The sequence below is a fragment of the Rhea americana genome, unplaced genomic scaffold (assembly GCF_003343005.1).
Source record: "Rhea americana isolate MKP2758 unplaced genomic scaffold, rheAme1 scaffold_64, whole genome shotgun sequence".
NCBI lineage: Eukaryota > Metazoa > Chordata > Aves > Rheiformes > Rheidae > Rhea > Rhea americana.
Window position 1 is genome coordinate 3,300,960 of NW_028186801.1, and position 18,191 is coordinate 3,319,150.

The following is an 18,191-nucleotide window of genomic DNA, read 5'->3' on the forward strand; positions in this document are numbered from 1 at the left end:
GAAGCATGACAAAGATAAAATTCTGAATAATGGCCTTTGAAGGTCCTACTCGCAGCAGCTCATTCAGATCACATTAGTTCATATAACAGATGAAAGCATTTCACACTGCTATGAATTTAAACTTATAGATGTCTTCTCACTGCAGTAAGCTATTTTAGAAGTATGACCCAATTAGTGAAAAGTTGACTAAAAGTCTACTTCAGTGTTTGAAAATGTATTTTCTTTCAGGAATAAAAAGTATTTAAAAATATAAGTCATTTAATTGGAAGAAAAATTATCTTACAGAAATTCAGTGTATTAATTCCTGAATCATAACAGTATTAATAAAATCTTCAAAAAGATCAACAGTGTTTATTTAGAAGCAGCATAAATCCAATTAATGCATACAAACTTAATGTGGTTTACAGTTATAGTTAAGAGTGCATACATTCCTTTTATAATTTTGCATCTACCTCAGAAACACTGAAATACAGTAGCCACCAAATTATTCCTCTCTGAAATCTTTCACTAGTTTGGAATCTTGTATACACACCTGGATAATACAGTTTACAAGTTCCAGTGCTAAACTCCAGATTTCTGTAGAACAGATTTCAAACAAGTAAACTCAAAATGGAAGGTGTTTGCATAATTTTAAATGTTCTCATAAAAGGTGGCATATATATAACCCAGTGAATTAGGACAGGCAACATATGCAGTACATTTGTAAAAATCTGATGTTTAATGCAAAATATTAATCTAYCTACAAAAATCTACCAAAAAGTTAACTGTACAGGCCCTACCTTCTGAATGTCTCCAGTGAGAGGTTATTAAGAGAGTATTCCTAAGTTTTCAGTACAATCTGTGCTAAGTCACTTCCATATTTTCTATAATTAATGGTAAAAAATGGACTCATCTAATATAGCAGTTTAAGCACTAAAAACTTCAATTCCCATTTTGAAATGCTTTGTGCATTTCATGAAATCATGAAAGATGAGACTTTCCCCATTCACTATAAAGATAACCTTTGTAGCTTCTTTGATTGAGACTATCATCACTGAAAAGCAACCCCAAATAAAATGGAAACACCACTGAGAAAGAACCCACAGAGAATAGTTTGGTCAATAAGCTAAATATTACAGAAACGACATTCATATTTCTGAGGAAAAAATAAGTAAACTCTTRTATTTTAGATAATTTAATAAGTACCACATTACAACAGTGCTAACAACCCTTATAAATATTTTTTATTTGGAAATTCTAAAGATTTGAACAATTTTAAAGATTTGTATAAAACAAGGATACATCTATTCTTACTGGCAAAACTTTTGTTTTTATTTTAAATTGAATCTTATGCTTCAAATACATATATATAATTAAGTTTTCAAAATAATTCCGTGAAATCTTACATCCTAGAGATCATGGGAAATACTAAACCAGAACTCATTGATTTCACCTATGTTACCACTGTCAATCTAAAGTTGTAGAGTACTTTGTGCCAGACTTGGACAGTAGCCACAATAGTTCATCATACTGGTAGATACAGATTAAGCCTCTAATTCCAGTTTCTTGCTCTCCCAGATTCTGTGGACTCTAGTAAGTATGTAAGCTGACTTCAGCGCCACGAGGATAAATGAAGTGCTCCATCTTGCTCGGCAGTGATCGACATCCACTTGAAGAGCTGCAAGAGCATATTGACAAAATCCCTTCTTGGCCCTGACAGATGGCAACTGCCATATGAAGCTTACAGCCTAAAGAAGTTGTGATGGAAAGTCCTTTGGCTCTGAAGGTTGCAGACCCCTCTCCTCAAGAGCATCCAAAGAGCACTCTAAGGATTCTTTGATTAAGGCTGAGCATCACTGAATCACATACACAAAAACCTTCAACCTCTTCAACTTCTTGGCCAGAAACCCCATGCCACACCCGGAAGCACCAAAGCAATGATCACAGAAGAAAAAAGATTCACTGCATTGTTGTCTAATATAGGTTTTCCAGAGATGTGCTTGGAGTCTTTTGTTTGGTGGTTGACAACCATGCCAATATTCTTGTCAAAACCTGGAAGAAGATAATACTTCCATTTACAAAGCTAACCAAGTGGAAAGGAAATTTAATACACAGGTGAAACAGGTGTATGCAACTTTCTAAATTGTTTAGTTTCAAATTATGATGTTAAATATCTGTAAGAAAAGCTACTGACTCAATTAGCTAGATTATGTTTTAATTCAATATTTTCAAAGAATGGGATATAAATGGTATACTTCACATTAGAAGTTACTTCTTTTGAAAAGTTACAGTTCTATCAAGCCTGCCTCTCTCTTTGCATAGTTCCATAAYGAGGAAATGAAACATGAGCTAAATTAGAAGAAGAAAAAGCTATTCAAAGAGCCACTCTAAAACAAACGATACTGTTTTGAACAGAACAGAGACAACTGATTGGCAACGCTCCTGTCAAAAAGATGCATGTATTTTTGAAGTTAAATAACAGAAACAAATTACTTGATCTGACAGTAAAAAAGCTCCTTATAGAAGCTGAATTTAACATCTCTAATTAATTTATACTATCAGCCACATGGATTTTTTCCTATCACTTAGGTATTTCCTGCTCTGTGCTAGCAATATTCCAGCATTGTGTTTCATTAGCTGTTATTGTATACACACAGCTATACTGTTTTTTGTCCAAATTGACCATTCCATTTGCTGATGAAAGTATAAAATTGTAATGGCAAGTCACTATACATGAAGTATTACCTGGGTGTGTGAATATACACGTTTAATGCTGGCATGAGAAAACCTTCTGAAACAGATCAGCACATTTTATATTATCCCTATATTTCTCTATAGATTGGAGTATCTGCTAATACCCACAAAATTAATAATTCATTATGAGCTGCTGCTTTATTACAAAACAAGCAAAAAAGGTATGTCAGAGAAAACTTAGGAAAGAAAAATCCGCTTTGCAAGTAATAGCTGCTGTTACTGTTACCTTTAAATCATATATTTAAATCTAGCTTTGACTAMTGGAAAAGGGCTACAAAAAAGTCAATTGTCAAATCCTGATAGTTTAATTCTTAACACTTACTAGGTTTTAGGAAGCTTTCTTGAGAGAAAAACAGGRAATAACGTTTTATAAATATATAACTCAAATGCAGATAAAATAGATTCAGAGCAGAGACATGAAGGGTAACAGGAAGTCTTTCCATTAGCTTTATTTTTCACAGAATGAACATAATTTCCAATGGATAACATAGGAGAACTGAGCTCTAATTCTGCAAAACTACTCAAACAAAGTTTTATTTAATATATATGTCAGCAGGGAAGGAATTTCTCTTAGAAGTAGTGGGTATCACAGCCTATCACATAATCTAAATCTACTAGGATTACCACCAGCAAAAAATGCTGATAGAGGGGACAGGCAATGGTAGCATAATGTTTTCAAAAAGGATGTAATAAAAATAATTCCACATTTATTATCTATTGTCTCTTTATTTATTGCTCTTCAAGATGCTGCAACAGAGATTGGAAACTTTCTTGTGAAGCTTGTGAGTACCGCTGGGAAGTAAATTGTGGAATTTGCAYGCTGTCCCTGCTACAGCAAGTAAAATAGTTACTGAACATGGAAAAGTATCCGAAGTGAAGAAACAGTTACAGATTAAATGCAGACCTGCATTAACTAGGTTTAATGCACTCTTAAYGTGTCTGTCTGATTAAGGCAATGAAATAGTGTCTGAGTACTTAATTGCTTCCTCTTTAGYACAGAAATAATATATTTAAGAATTCTACAATGCCAAATAAATACTGAAATCAAGCCAGTCAGTAATCTTTCRAAGAAAGTGGACAACAATGACAGAGCTAGTTTGTGGTAAGTTTAACTTAAGGAAACTACTCTAGCAAGCAGTGCAGTAACAGAATGTAAAATACTGTGCACATTTACTTGGAGCTCTTCTATTTTAATTCCTAAAGCTGAGACTATCACTAACTCTTCACAGTTAGAAATTCTGCAGTAGCAAGTCTGTTGGAGGGAATGAATAACATTAAGTTGACATTTCCTCTTAGATTATCATAATTAGGTATATAGTAAAGAAGAAGGCAGCAATGCTTTCTTCCAAGATAACTGAGAGGGGATCTTATTTSTGCATATAAATATCTGAAGGGAGAGTGTAAAAAGGATGGAGCCCAATAACAGAATGAGAGGCCACATGCACAAACTGAAATAGAGGAAGTTCCAGCTGAATATAAGGAAAAACTTTTTTATTGTCAAGGCAACTGAGCACTGGAATACGCTACCCAGAAAGGCTGTGGAGTCTCCATCCTACTCAAAAGTTGCCTGGAGAGGGGCCTGGGCTACAGGCTGTAGGTGACCCTGCTTGAGCAGGAGGGTTCGAATAGATGATCTCCAGAGGCCCCTTCCAACCTCAACTGTCTATGATTCTCTGAATGTGTTGGAGATCTCTAGCCTCTTTTAATCATACATAARATAATAATGTAAGATAAAAAAATGTACTGAAATCAAAGTGTGGTAAAAGAAGAGGATGGAAGATATAAATAAAGCACCAACTGCCCTTGCTCTTGTTTTCATCATCATATATGGATATGATACTTTGGCCTCTGTCTATTTCTTTATTTTTTCTATTTAAAAATCATCTCCTCAGCCCTTTAAGTCAAATTTTTGGTTACATTAGGAAAGGGGGGGGGGAAAGGAAAAAAACAAAGAAGAATCTTACCACTGTATTGCATTGTTGCTCCCAAATATGAATCAACAATTGATCCTAGTAAGCCAGCTGCTGCACCAAACACAATAATTGGCCATTGTGGAGCAGACATATCCAGATCACTCACAAAAAGGAGCTGTGTTATGAAGTAGGCTGCACCTACCACCATGCCACCAAGTAAACTTGAGAACAAGCCCACTAAAGTAATTCCTCCATTAGTACCTAARTCAAACACAATCAAGTTAATTTACAAACGTCTTTTCCATTAAAAAGACTTACATTTGTTCAATTGTTTTATATGAAAACAGAACTGTGTTGACAGTCATCTTCCCCCCATTTACCTGCAAAACTTTTACCATAGCTTTTATTTACAATTCACATTACACTATCAAGAAGCTTAACCYGCACCATTACAGCCTATGTATTACTATTACTTCCGTTGTCTCTAAGGCTAGTTATCTAGAAATATACATCAGAAATAAATTAAACAACATGTGATAGCTAGTCTTTCAGTGTCACCTTGTATCTAACTACATTTGGAGGAAATAAAAAAAATACATTTGTTCCAATATATAGAGAGTTCCAGGTGTGTACAYTATTAAAACAATACCTCTTTCAGAAGAGGTCTACCAAGATACATTTCATCAAAAACACATTTAAAAGAAAGACCAAAATCCAAAGAAAGRAACATATCTGACAACTTACTGAAAAGAAATTTGACTACCACTTATAAAGGAAAAAAAGGCTCCCCTTTTAAATCTTGCCCCACAAGATCTAAAACTCAGATCAACATACTGGAAAAAACTCAAAAAACACACACCAGTCAGCAGCGTCACCCGCTGTGGAGACAAGGTTCCACAGAGGGAAGGTTAGTCTACCCACCCTTGTTAAGATACTAAAAGAAATCAGCTATTTGGTTAAGAAGTGAATTTTCTGTAGTGTCTACATGTACTTTATAATATTCTTCTACTGATTAAATGACTAAATTTAATGACTAAAAAATTCAGATGGCAGCTTGTATTCTATGCATCAGTAGCAAYATAAACACTTCAGCAGTAACAGAAACGAGGATTTTCAGAACTCATCAAGAAGGATTGTAGCTCACAGCATGCTATGTATTTGTGTATATCACAAACGAGATAGCAGCAAAACCACAGCTGAATAAATGCAATTTCAGGGAATAAATTCCTATTAAAATTTTCTAATCCCAGAAATTTGGTATTTATTTTTGGGGTGCTTTTTTGGAACTTTAAGTTGGATGCATAGCTCAAAACAAATCAGCAAAATATTAAGACAGGAATATGTAAGATGGAAAATACCTCACCTGCTGGAACCTTTTCCCAGGTTGTTATCAACCTCGGCTTGCTTTTACTCATTACAGTACCTATCTCTGAAGCCCATGTATCGCCAGCAGAGCATGCCAATGCTCCTAAAAGGGATAAGCACATCCACGAGGCTGTGTATTGCCTGGAGAAGTCTATCGGAATTTCACCTGGTCCATTCTCTATCATATATAAGATGGCCAGCTCAGTAGGAACACCGCCATTACAGAACACTTGCACCCAATTCCTTTGTCCACCTGAAGTAACAAAACCCAAATTTAGTATTTTCAAGCAAAACACTTTGACATAGAACAGCATAAGGCAAAAGCAAAAGAAAGTCCCTGAAATTAATTAAGAAAGAGACATACATTCAAAAAAACACCTAGTTAACAGTTTGTTTATCAAACAGACCAGATAAAAAAGCCAAGTAGCTTATTAACAATTCATGATATGGAGGTAGGGGAAATAACAGTGTTCCTTATTCTGGATGTGACACCTTGTCTGACCCTTCGAAACGAAGGGGAATAGGAAGCGTTTTTTCTTCACAGAGGATCTGAAGGAATTATTGTTAGGGCTTACCTTCTTTGTATTCTGAATCAATTTGCTTCTTCATATCTTTTTTCCATTTAGTAAGTTTTGAAGAAGTAATAAAAAATACACACAAAGCAGTGAAGAAACTGTAATTTGCAACTGTAAGGATAAATCCAACCACCAATCCTACAAAAAAAGAAAAAGTATATAATGCGACTTCATGTACCTATTACTTTGCAGAGCAATGGAAGTGTTTTTAAACTCTTAAATATGAACAATAGTATCTACACGAGAAATATAGAAGATAATCATGCGTAAAGGGATTGATGAAGTGCCCCAAAACCCTTATGAGAATTTCAGAGACATCCTGACTGAAAAAAGTTACCTTTAACATTTTCTCTTAAATTTTATCCAGTGCTAAAGCTTTTTTTTTTTCCTGCAAACCTTCTCTAGTACTGCCAAGAACCAGAAATGCTGTACAAAAACAAAAGGCAGAGCGATAAGAAAAAGCTGCCTGCCTGAAGAATTTTATTGTTTGTATGTGAAGTGAGCATACAGCTGTGGCTGTAGCTCTATCAGCAAATTTAACTTCAGTTTGGGGATCAATTCCCCCACTCAGGGTCTCCTTAAGACAGTTGGCTTAAACCTCCTCTGAATCTTAATGGCTGCTGCTTCTCCCTTCAGTTCTTCACTTTTGTGTTTCTCATTTCTTTTGCCATCTTTTTCTTTGTGTAGTTTTCTTAAGTATTTGAGCTTCTACATGAGCTTCTTCCTTACTCCCTTCTCCACATTTCTGGCAGGGAGGTCCAACTCTCACTGCACACTTTTGGCAGGGAGGTCCAATTCTCACTGCCCACAATGATATTACAATTCTTAAGGACTGAAAGAAAATTGGCAGCACTTCAACTAAATGCCAATATGAGCTAACAGAACTAATAACAACAGGTAAAAGTGGAGCAGGAAAGCAAAGATGGTTTCTAATCAGTAACCTACTGCCTCTTAACTCACAGACAAAAGAAAAGATTTGCAAGATGAGAGGAAAAGATTTGAGGTTCTGTTTCTTTCCACTGACTATCAATTCATACCACTGTATGAAACAAACCTCACGCGGAAGTTTTTCATCAGAATTTAATGAACACTACTGTACACTACCTTGAGGGGGAGGGGGTCATCTGGTCAAGAAAAACTTTCTTGAAACAGTCATCTGCCTAGAGTGGAGTACAAATTTAATTTCCTTCTTATTTGGGGTTAGCACAAAACATCTGAAAACTGTTTGTATTTACRAAGAGGAGAAGCATATTATCTTTACTAGTTTCCTACCAGGCAGGTAGGTTGCTGACATGCCTCAATTTTATGGTATTTCTTTACCACTGCCTTTTTCACTCCATTATCTCTAGATACGTGAAAACAAAACAAAACAAACAGTTACAGGCAGTTTCCCCCAAAAGATACACGATACTGTGGTGTCCAAATTATATATTACCTCGTGTCTGTTTATCATATCTGTAAATCATTTTACCAACTAAAACATGCAGCTTTAAATTAATATTGTACTGAAGTTTAAAACAATCTTCCAGAATTATATACATCTAATGACAATATTAATCAAATGAATCGCGAATAGTGGCACAAACTAACTTGACCATTTAAATAGGTGTAAGAAAAATAAGTATGAATTCAAGATATGAATATTTACACTTACATTTTTGTTATCATAGGTCTATCTAGGAAAGTCTTAAAGGAATATTATATACATTAAAAAAGGACCTTAATTTAGTTCATTTAGTATTTAATTTAATAGTTTCAGGAAAAAACATACCTCCCAAAGCACCACTGTGATCAAGACTCTTCTTCTTAAAACCCTGTATAACAATCACCAGTGGAACCAAGACCGAAAAAAGCCAGCGCCACGGAGAAATGGGTCGCAAAGTGCCTGGTAAATTAAATTACATGGTTATAGATCATCCTTATATGCCTTTTCGTCTGAAAAGTAATTATCTTCTCATATGCATTTAAAATCTGATCTTAATACAAGTTAAATCTTTTTACCCTTCAAAGAGAATTATGTATATGAACAGAATATAGAAATATCTACTCAATTTTTCTATTGCTGAGCTTCTGTACAACAAAAAAATACTAAAATTAATTTATTAAAAAATAGCAAATGCATCAAGAAATGAGGACTGATTTTTTTTTCATTCTGAAATGGATTTATGAGCTCTGAAAATTAACATTTATAAAGACCAGCTGAAACCTGATTCAGATAGAACACAAATTACAGTAAACATATAAACATTGTAAGTTATATAGAAATAATTCAGTTCAAAATATGAATAAAATTCAAACCAAAATACCAGTTAACAAAACATTAGCATTCCTAGCATATRAAGAGACAGCAAGTAAAATTTAAATAAAATCAGTAACTTCCATCATAGACAATGTTATGACTAATTCTCTGATAACTCTATGAACAGATTAGAACAGTGTATTGTTATAATAATTGATTTTCGATGAAGTTTCAGTAAAGGCATGAACAATAAAGAGAATGATCATTATCCTCAGTCACTAGTGCTTTTTGGCACTTTTCTCTAATGTAATAAAAATCAGAACAATATATTGGAAGCTTCACATTGTTTTTCAGGTCACTCTAAACAGTAGGTTTATAGGAAAGGTCATTCTTATTTATCAAAAGCTTTAGCTTGATAGCTCTTGGCTACTAAAAGCAGGCAAGATATTTCATCCCTTTTCGCAGGGCGTACATATTCTGATTTACTCCTAGAATGTGCCTAATGTTGTCACTTAGTTATCTATGCAATCAATTAGAATTTTAACACTACGTTAATATGACTGCTTCTACTTGGTTGACAATAGACTTCAGCAGCACTTTCATTTCTACACAGASAGAAAACATCCTCATGTATATGAGCTGGCTAATGGCTTATGTTTCTACAGTTTTGATATTAAGACTATATCCTTTTTTATTCTACTTTGGAAATGTTACATGATATCTAAAATATTTAAGCGCTTCATTCAGCTGCAGTGATACTTGATGTCATGTAATAAAACTATCAGTTAGTCCTGCAGTTCATATGTAATTCTGTGCTGATGCTGATTTAWTACACTGACTGTCCTTCTGCAGAACTACGAAGAATGATCAGACTATCACAGAATCTTAGCCTCATTAAGTCAATTACTGACTAGCCTCACTAATTCACCAAGCTCCACTTTTCCTACCACTGTTCATATTGAAAATTGAAAACTGAAGGAGGAAAAGCATTTAACTATACTCCTAAGCCAAATCTTACAAAGAAGTACGTATTTTGTAGTCTTCCAAATTCTTGCTTTCTCTAAACCAATGTATTTTACTAATGAGTGTTTGCACTAGAAAGAATGTTTAGATGTTCTTTTGCAGTTTAAAAAAAGAAACTTTACTGGCATTCAAAATGTTTTGTTTACACGTTATATACCTGGTTGAAAACAAGAACTATCAAACCAGGTCAAGTCAAAATCTGCCTTGCTTGGAATCCCATCCAGCAGTGGCCAGCTCCACATGCTTAAGGAAAGAATAAAAGAAACAGATACAGAGACTGATATCGCCGGTTTTATTTTCTCATTTCCAGAGCTGCCATAAAATGCCTAATCCCTTTTAAAAACTATATATAGTGCTATTCTCCACAACTACTTTCAGAATTGAATTCTGATTTTAGATGCACTGAAAAAGACCTTTCAGGAAAAAACCTAAAATCCAAAGATCCTGCAGCAAGTTTCATCGGACATCTACTAAATTTTATGAGCAACTGAACGATCATTTCCTATTCATCTTCTCCCTGCCATTTATGACCTTTACAGATGTCCTCTTTCCATGATGAAATATCTTATCTAAAGGTATTTAAGTCATCTTCAAATGGATGCTGTTACCTGCTGTGATTATCCTTACTGCCTGCACCATGTCTTTCTAATTCTGCTACATACATGTTGAGATAGGATGAGCACAAGTACATGCAGTACTTATAGTGGGGAGACACCAGCAATTTCCAAATTATAAATAAAATACTGAGATTTTCTTCTGTGCTGAAAAATCTATTGATTTTTGACAGTCAATAAACAATAGATATCCGATTCAAAAAAAAAAAAAAGGGATTATATTAAGTAACCTGGATGGATAATTCCCTGCCACCTGATCCCTGCCTGTACTGAAACAGGCTGTTGATCTCTTCAGTCATGCAATGTATTATAGACAGCTGTGGCATAAAACATATATTTGTCTCAATAATYTCTATTATTCTCCTCACTATCTCTTCTTTCATCACCAATTGATCACTATTATCCATGGCAGCCAAGCTCTTGCATACCTCCTCAACAGTAAGAATTTACATGCCTCAGAAACTTCTGACCCACAGCTATTATTTTTACAATGGATGYTTTTGTAACTTTAGTAATCTTAAATCTTCATCAATAAAGGGGCTAGTATTACAAACACTCAAAGAAAACTAACCGAAAATTAAGCTTATTTCAGCAAGCTATATGGTACCCCTACTAAATCATGATTTTTGCTAAAGAACAATCTGCACTATGCATTTTAAATTTCTTAAGTAAATGCTAGCCATGGACATACAAGCTGTTAAAGAGTCCAGTTGCCATCTAAAGACATCTCCTCAGGTGACCTTGTAGTTATCTACAAGCAGTTCTGCTTGTTTTGTGCCCCTATTTTTCTCTAAACTAGAGAAAATTTGGCTTAGCGGATAATCATAGATGATTTAGACTTCTTGTTCTTTGCTCTGAGCAGTTACTAGTAACTGCACACGCACACACACCTCTACCCAACCTGACAGCAGTACAGACAACTAATTGTACATCTTGGCCTGGAGCCCTACAGGAGGTTGTTAAATCAAGCTGCATCCAAAAACTTTATGATTTGGAAAACACTCAGCATTAAAACCCTTCTTCATCATTGGCAATTTTAATTTGACTGCTTAAACTGCCAGAAGAGACTATGTGGACAACTTCAAAACAAAAATGCTGGTTTTCAAAATTACAAATGGTTCACTTTTTCAATCAAAACTAATTTGAATTAAAAAAAACAAGTTATTTTCTACTCAAAATATCTATATTGCCTTGTAAAAATCCTCTTCTTTCATGAGTTTCCAGTTTGCTCTCTCTGCTTAGTCATTCAAGTCATTATGACTTGAGTTCACAAAACAACTTGCAGAACAAGAAAATATCCCAATCAGCTGTCACTATATCACTACTAATAAAATAATATTAAAAATCATCACTCTAAAACTCTGAAGTTCATTATTCAAAATATTCCGCAACATTCTAAACAGTAGTGTCCATAGCAACTTATCTTCCATGGAGACAATTTATTATCAGTGTCCTAAGCATGTTTTTTTTTTTTCCTCTTGGAATTCAAAAACACTCACTGAAATAAAACAGTTTATTAACTCAATAAAAGCATTATTACCGTCCAGTTAAAATACATATTTTTCATATAATTGATCCAGTAAATTCACTGTGTTTTACAGCAATACGCATACAACCTTTCTATTCTATCACCTTGTTCTGACTTTAATTTGGAAGACACAAATTCCATTGCAAAAAGACACTGACATGCACAGACATGCAAAAGTATATACTACTTATAGAAGGCAGAAATCCAAAGTACAAGAAGGAACTGTTGCTAGAATACTACAACAGTTAAAGAAGTCTCATCTCAGCAGTCAGAGAATCAAGCTATTTATTATATCCTAAACTACACAACTTACCGTTATATGATGAAATTTCACTTCTAGAAAAATGACAGTGAACCCAGTTTATTAGGTGAAAGTGGTCTGGTTGCCTTCTAAAACATTAGGCCTCTCAACCCTTTTAAACCTGATGTGAGCCTCTCAAATACAAATTTTATGATGATGACTATCTCAGCAAGACTTCAAGCAACAGTTTTTGATGAGAAGTTATTTATCAAGTGTCAGTTATACAAATAAGATATCCCACGTCTAGCATTAGAGTCTCAATATCGTAAAAGAAAGACTATGCAGGCACAGCAGCTTGACTTGATGAAAAGCTGCTGAACATAACGATCTTTGACAAAAATTCTTGTCAACAGTGCTTGTAACTCTGTCGATATACAGGCGCCTTATTTCAAAGTAGGGCAAACCTGTTTCACAATAACACTTGTCATTGCAAACTAAYGATTCACTCAGCAAAAGTAAATTTGTGTGCTGAAAAAACATAGTGCTGTAGGAGGTGTGCAAGGAAGTCTTACTGCCAAGGATTTACTCAAAAATTCAAAAGAAAATACCACTTGGGAATGCATAGCAAGAAATCTGTAATACTGTAGCCTAGTTTTGCTAAACACAAAACAACCAAGTTTTTGATAGAAACTTAAATGTGAGCTAAGTGTGAGCTGTACCAAAGAACAAAGAGATTCCTTCTTTTTTTTGTTGTTGTTGTTTGAGTTAACAAACAAAATTTTCATCTTCTTAAGGCTAGTTTTAAATTGACCTTTCTGTACTTCCTTTGAGAAAAACCTAAGAATCAACACTAAATTTCTACTAAATCTCAATTGCTTAAAACTGAGATATAAGACATTAATTGATTTCTTATGAATTCTTTAATGTTCCCATTGTATCAATATTCTGGTCATCGTTTGGTGCTTAAGCACTATTTTGAGCTATAAACTGTAAATTAATGAAAATATATAGACAGCATATTCACAGTTAAGGACTGAAAGTTTCATTGTTTTTGCAAGCTAAATTTATTCCAGCTCTCTCTCCTACTTCCTTAAATCAGTTTCTACTCTTTGCTTCCTTCCCTTTCTCGAGTCTTTWCATAGATAGTCTCAGGCAAATGGAGAACAGCAAGTTGTACATCCTTCTTATTCCCTAACCCTCTTCYACAAAAAGAAGGATTTGTGTGCAGTCTCCTCTTTCTTTGTATCAGTCCCTATCCTGACTCTTCTGATACCAGCATTCCCTGTCACTCTAGGTTGTTAATTCTCAATTATGTTGAATAAAAAGGACTTGAATATACTAAATAGTGGAAAAGAGYTATACCTACAGAAAGCACAGAGCAGACACACACAAATGAAACTAAAGAGTATGTTTAAATTTGGCTCAGCTAGCTCTAAATAAAGTTAGCTACACCTGGTAGTCAAGTCTGCTTCTGCATCCTTGCTGAATGTGCAGCATCTCATTGTAAGGCAAAGTAGAAGTGTTCAGACAACAAGTATTTAATGCTCTACCAGAACTAATACCCTATCCTAGGACCTGAAGCACTGAGGAACACGTGGTAGAGGCAGTCAAATGGTACTGCAAGAGTTAGCTCATACTGGTGGGATATTCATTCTGGCTTCTTCCGAATCCAAGCTAACAGCAGGTAAAGGCACTTGGAGATGTTCATACTGCAACCCTATGCACTCTTAGCAGCAGCAAAAACTGCAACAACACTGAAGCTCTTTCTCCATGAAATTAGGTGAAGCCTTAAGGATCAATCTACCTGTTCTGGGGAGAAAGTTAAATGCTTCTAGGCTCAAACTGATGCTGAAGGCAGTACTGCTGCATTCATGCATTGCTGTAAAAAYGGTCCTTGAATCGAAGCAACCAAAGAAACAGCACAGGTGTCCCTGCCACTACACACAACTAATCCACGAGTTGCCTTGCATTGAACATAGAGCTGACTGTATACACCTATCAGAGACTTCATGTATACATCCCTTTTTCCTTGTATGGCTTCCCCCATCTCTTTCTTCCTTCAATGGAATTCTTCCCCCACACCCTTGTTCAAGGGCTACATATGCTTTTTTTTTTTTTTTTTTTTTTTACACTTTACATCTGCATTAATACTTTTACAGCCTGATGGACTCCTTACATGCTGTCACTCCTCTCCCCACAGAAGAGCTCYATCAGCTTGCTCCTTGTTTTCACTATTACTTTTGCTTTTCTCCTATTCTCTTTTAGGGAGAAAAAGAAAATCACACAGGATGTCAATATTTTTAATCCACCAGGATCCCTGAGCATGCAGAGATGCAGAGAACGGTGAAGTAAGTTTGGAAGGTATTATTAACTGCTGTCAGCAGGACTCAAGTTTTCAGCTGTATTAACGTGATGGAAGCGGCTGCGTGTACACCCCTTACAGGCTGTGGATCTCCATCAGAGTGCCGGGGCCAGAGCGGCAGGGCTGCGGGCAGCAGGCGGCTCTCGGCCTGCCCCCGCTCGCTCACCGGCMCGTGAACTCACCGTAGTACGTACTTGCGGTCATGGACACGATCCAGAAAGCCAAGGAAATACATATGAGCAAGCTCAGGATGACAATATTCGCCATCATTTTGAGGTACTCTTTGAAGAAGTCCTCTTGGTGATAGGACATGGGAAGTCAGTCAGGCGGAGACCACCTGCGGGGAGGAGCAGGGAGGAAGCACAAGGCGCACAGCGTCAGCCACGCCGCCGTACAACGGCCGCCGGGGGCCGCCAAGAGGCGGCGCGGCGCAGCCGGGCCGGCAGCGGCCGCCGCTTCCCGCCTTTCTTCCYCCGCGCGGACTGCGGGGCGGCGCGGGCTGCTGGAGACCGCCGCCCTCACACCGCCCGCCCCGCGGCGCGGCCCGAGCCCACCACCAACCTGCGCCGCCAGCGCTCCGCGGCGGCGACCGCCGCCCATCCCGCCGCCCGCTCCCCAGCTCCGCGCATGCGCCGCCCGCCCGCCGCCCGGGACGCCCCCGTGCCTCGCAGCGCCTGCGCAGTTTCCCTCTCCAGGGCGACCGCCCGCCCTGCTGCGGCTCTCGCCAACGGCCGGGCGCGTGGGTTCTACCCGCGCGGGCTCTGCCCCGGCCCGCCGCCGCCCTCCCCCTCCGCCATTACCGCGGGGCGCCGCGTCAGGCTGTGGCCCCGTGTGCTTCTCTCCGCGGGGAATAAAAACAAAGAACGGCGCCACTCTAAGATTATAATAGCGATAACGCTTGGTAGCGAGGGATGCAGACCAGTATTTGGGTGAGGTCTGAAACTCTTCATTAACAGTGAAAGGGAGAGACTTGAAACATTTCCTAAAACTGCGATGAAAGCAGACCAAGCCTGCCCTAGTAGCTTTCCTGAGGGCATGCCAGAAAACACTTGCAAAACGCTGGACTACCAATAAAGAAGCTAATACAAGTTACTGGAAGGACTCTGCAGCATCTGCTGCCATACACAAGAGGCTTTGTCAGCAAAGCAGAGAAGGGTGAAGCTCCACTTCTCAAAATCCCTCTCTTTATTTTAGGGGAGCTAAATGCCCTAAATACTATATCTATAAAACAAGATTTTAAGCATCACACAACATAATTTTGAACTAATGTATATGCATTCAACATTTGTTCTATGGAGTATATAATAAATAAAACTTGTAATCTACCTGCASTTGTGCAGAGGAGTAGCTTTATGAGCATCACTAGCCTTAGGTGTGCTTGCTTCCATAGACTTGAGCAACAGATCTTTTATTTATTTGGTGAGAGGCTAGTAGGTAAAAGTGAAGTAAAAGATGTTTTCYGTATCACAAGTGGCATATTTTGATAGAAGCTCTAGTGATCTTTGAGGAATGGGAGTACTTAAAAAATACTTTAAAATTCCAACGTATAATCTTTGTGTATGAAATGATAATCTCCTTGTGGAATTTAAGACTATTTCTGGCTCGTATTGGCATCTGATTCATCTTTGATGCATGTTCTATTATGTTTCATTAAGCATCTGCAGTTTCTAACACGATGTATACCACAATCCAGTTTCTGGATTCTTTTGCAACACAAACTTAGATGTATTTTGTATTGTTTTAAAAGCAAAATTCAGTTATCTTTTGGTGCTTCTTTTTTTAGTTTTTGTCTAAGGTAGTGACAATATTCTGCAGAGATTTACACATACATTTTTTAGGTGAAGACAGTAGGCCCATTCCTAGGGTTAAGTTAAGCCCTTGCGTGTTTGTAGCGTATGGGCTCTAAGCTCGCCCCCCCCTCCCCAAATTCCTGGGCCATGTGCCTCAGACAAGGTTGGACAARCTTTATCTTCTGCTACATCTATTGATTATAAAAACTGGGAATACTAAAATTTTCTCTGAAGTAGAGATCACAAAAACATTAATACTAATACACATGAACTGACTGTGGTATATCTCATCCTCCTTCTTACCTCCATAATTTTCATTAAAYCTCAATCTGAGATCTAGATTTGAAATCTAAAAATCAGAGGCTGAGTAGTTGTGTTGCCTTGTAAGAACAGGACACCMTTTGAAGGGTAACATTGATACAACATAGCTTAGATGCTCTTGCCAAAGTCTAGGTAACCAAACTTTTAAACCAGACAAGATCAACTGTTACTTAGAGTGGYTGCTCAACTGTTTTTTTAGCTGTAACCAAATCCCATAAATTGATTATTTGGAACAGGCTCTTAACTGCAATACTGCTTCATTTTATTTTATTGTATTTTACTTATTGCTTACTTTTATATTTTCTAAACTAAGACATAGTAAGATACTAGAATTTCTGGTGGAGGAACAAAAATTCTTGCAGAAATCATACAGCCCTGGTTGATAATGTTGGGACTGTACAACCGTGTGATTGTGATTAATAAAAACACACAAGCTGGTGCTAAGAGAGGGCAGGTTTGGGGAGCTCTCAAGGACCCTTCGCCTTCCCTTGCAGATCTCATACATGTGCTAAATAACTTTTCCYTCGATTTACAGCAACCTGCTTAATATGATTCTATTAAGTTGGCTTATCCACAAACTTTGCATCTTGGCATAAAGCCACAGACACTGCTGCTGTTTGCAGTCCGTGTTAGCAGGAAAAGTAAAACAGAATATTGCTCTCAGTGCTGTATGTTACAAAGGTGATTCTAATCATAGATACTGTAACAGTTACTGCATAAATGTGGACTTTAACTGTCTCTAACTTTCTTTAACTCCTTCAACTCCAAGACTTTTGTTAAACGTGGCTTCTCCCTGATCCAGTGTTTTCAGTTACATAAACCCAACATATTTTCCTGCACACTGGATCAAGCGATAACTTGCTTAATACACATTATACGTTACAACTAGATCAGTAAATGAAAGGAAGACTTCTTTCTACATTCAGAAACTGAAAGAAGTAGCGACATTTTCAAAAGGAATGAGCCTTCCACAGTTTCTAACATTGGCCCAAGTACTATGTTTAAATTTATTTTTTCTAAGTGTTGCCTTTGTTTTTACTAAGCCCTGAAATAAATAAAAAAAAAATGCAGCACTTTTAATGGGCAAAAATAAAACAAAATGTTTTTAAACGTCCATCTAAATATTTAGAATATTGTGAATTTAGAATTCACATACTTAAAATACCATCTTGAAACAGTAAGGAGAGTATTATGCATATTTAATACATTATAGCAAACATTTAATAAACAATTTTACTTACATTTTAGAAAACACATTCTTATTCACACTGATGATAAGCTTGATAATTTAAAAAAATGGCAAGTAAGTATTCCTTGAGACAAAYGGATCTGAAAGCATTTTCCCTACATTTTCATATACAACTACATCTTTGAAATAAGAAAAATCTGACAAGTTTAAATCTAAAAAAAAATATTAAAGAAATTATAAGTAGCCCAGGTATTTAGATCAAGAGTTCTTTCTTACCTTGTACCTAGATCTGTATGAT

At 36.6% G+C, this 18,191-nt stretch overlaps 1 protein-coding gene across 3 annotated transcripts; it reads right to left on the reverse strand.

The window, feature by feature from the left end:
• Positions 1-973: 973 nt before the first annotated feature.
• TMEM19 (transmembrane protein 19) lies at positions 974-18,191 on the reverse strand. Of its 3 annotated transcripts, none has more exons than XM_085320485.1 (7): positions 18,170-18,191; positions 14,776-14,930; positions 8,358-8,471; positions 6,587-6,724; positions 6,010-6,264; positions 4,698-4,907; positions 974-2,031 (listed from the first exon to the last, which is right to left on the reverse strand). In XM_085320485.1, exons 2-7 carry the CDS (start codon positions 14,903-14,905, stop codon positions 1,868-1,870), a joined length of 1,011 nt encoding a protein of 336 aa, XP_085176611.1. In that variant the 5' UTR covers positions 14,906-14,930; positions 18,170-18,191; the 3' UTR covers positions 974-1,867. The 3 variants fall into 3 exon arrangements, with proteins under 3 accessions (XP_085176611.1, XP_085176612.1, XP_085176609.1); XM_085320486.1 differs by lacking the exon at positions 18,170-18,191 and adding an exon at positions 15,155-15,225 and having other exon boundaries at positions 14,788-14,930; XM_085320483.1 differs by lacking the exon at positions 18,170-18,191 and adding an exon at positions 15,155-15,225.

Bases quoted from the DNA above. Each gene is read 5' to 3' on its own strand.
- TMEM19 (XM_085320485.1), bottom strand. From the start codon at position 14,905: ATGTCCTATCACCAAGAGGACTTCTTCAAAGAGTACCTCAAAATGATG. The intron at 6,265-6,586 runs GTAAGCCCTAAC...TTGTTACTTCAG, and splicing joins TGATTCAGAATACAAAGAAG to GTGGACAAAGGAATTGGGTG. The intron at 2,032-4,697 runs GTAAGATTCTTC...ATCTTCTTCCAG, and splicing joins AGCAACAATGCAATACAGTG to GTTTTGACAAGAATATTGGC.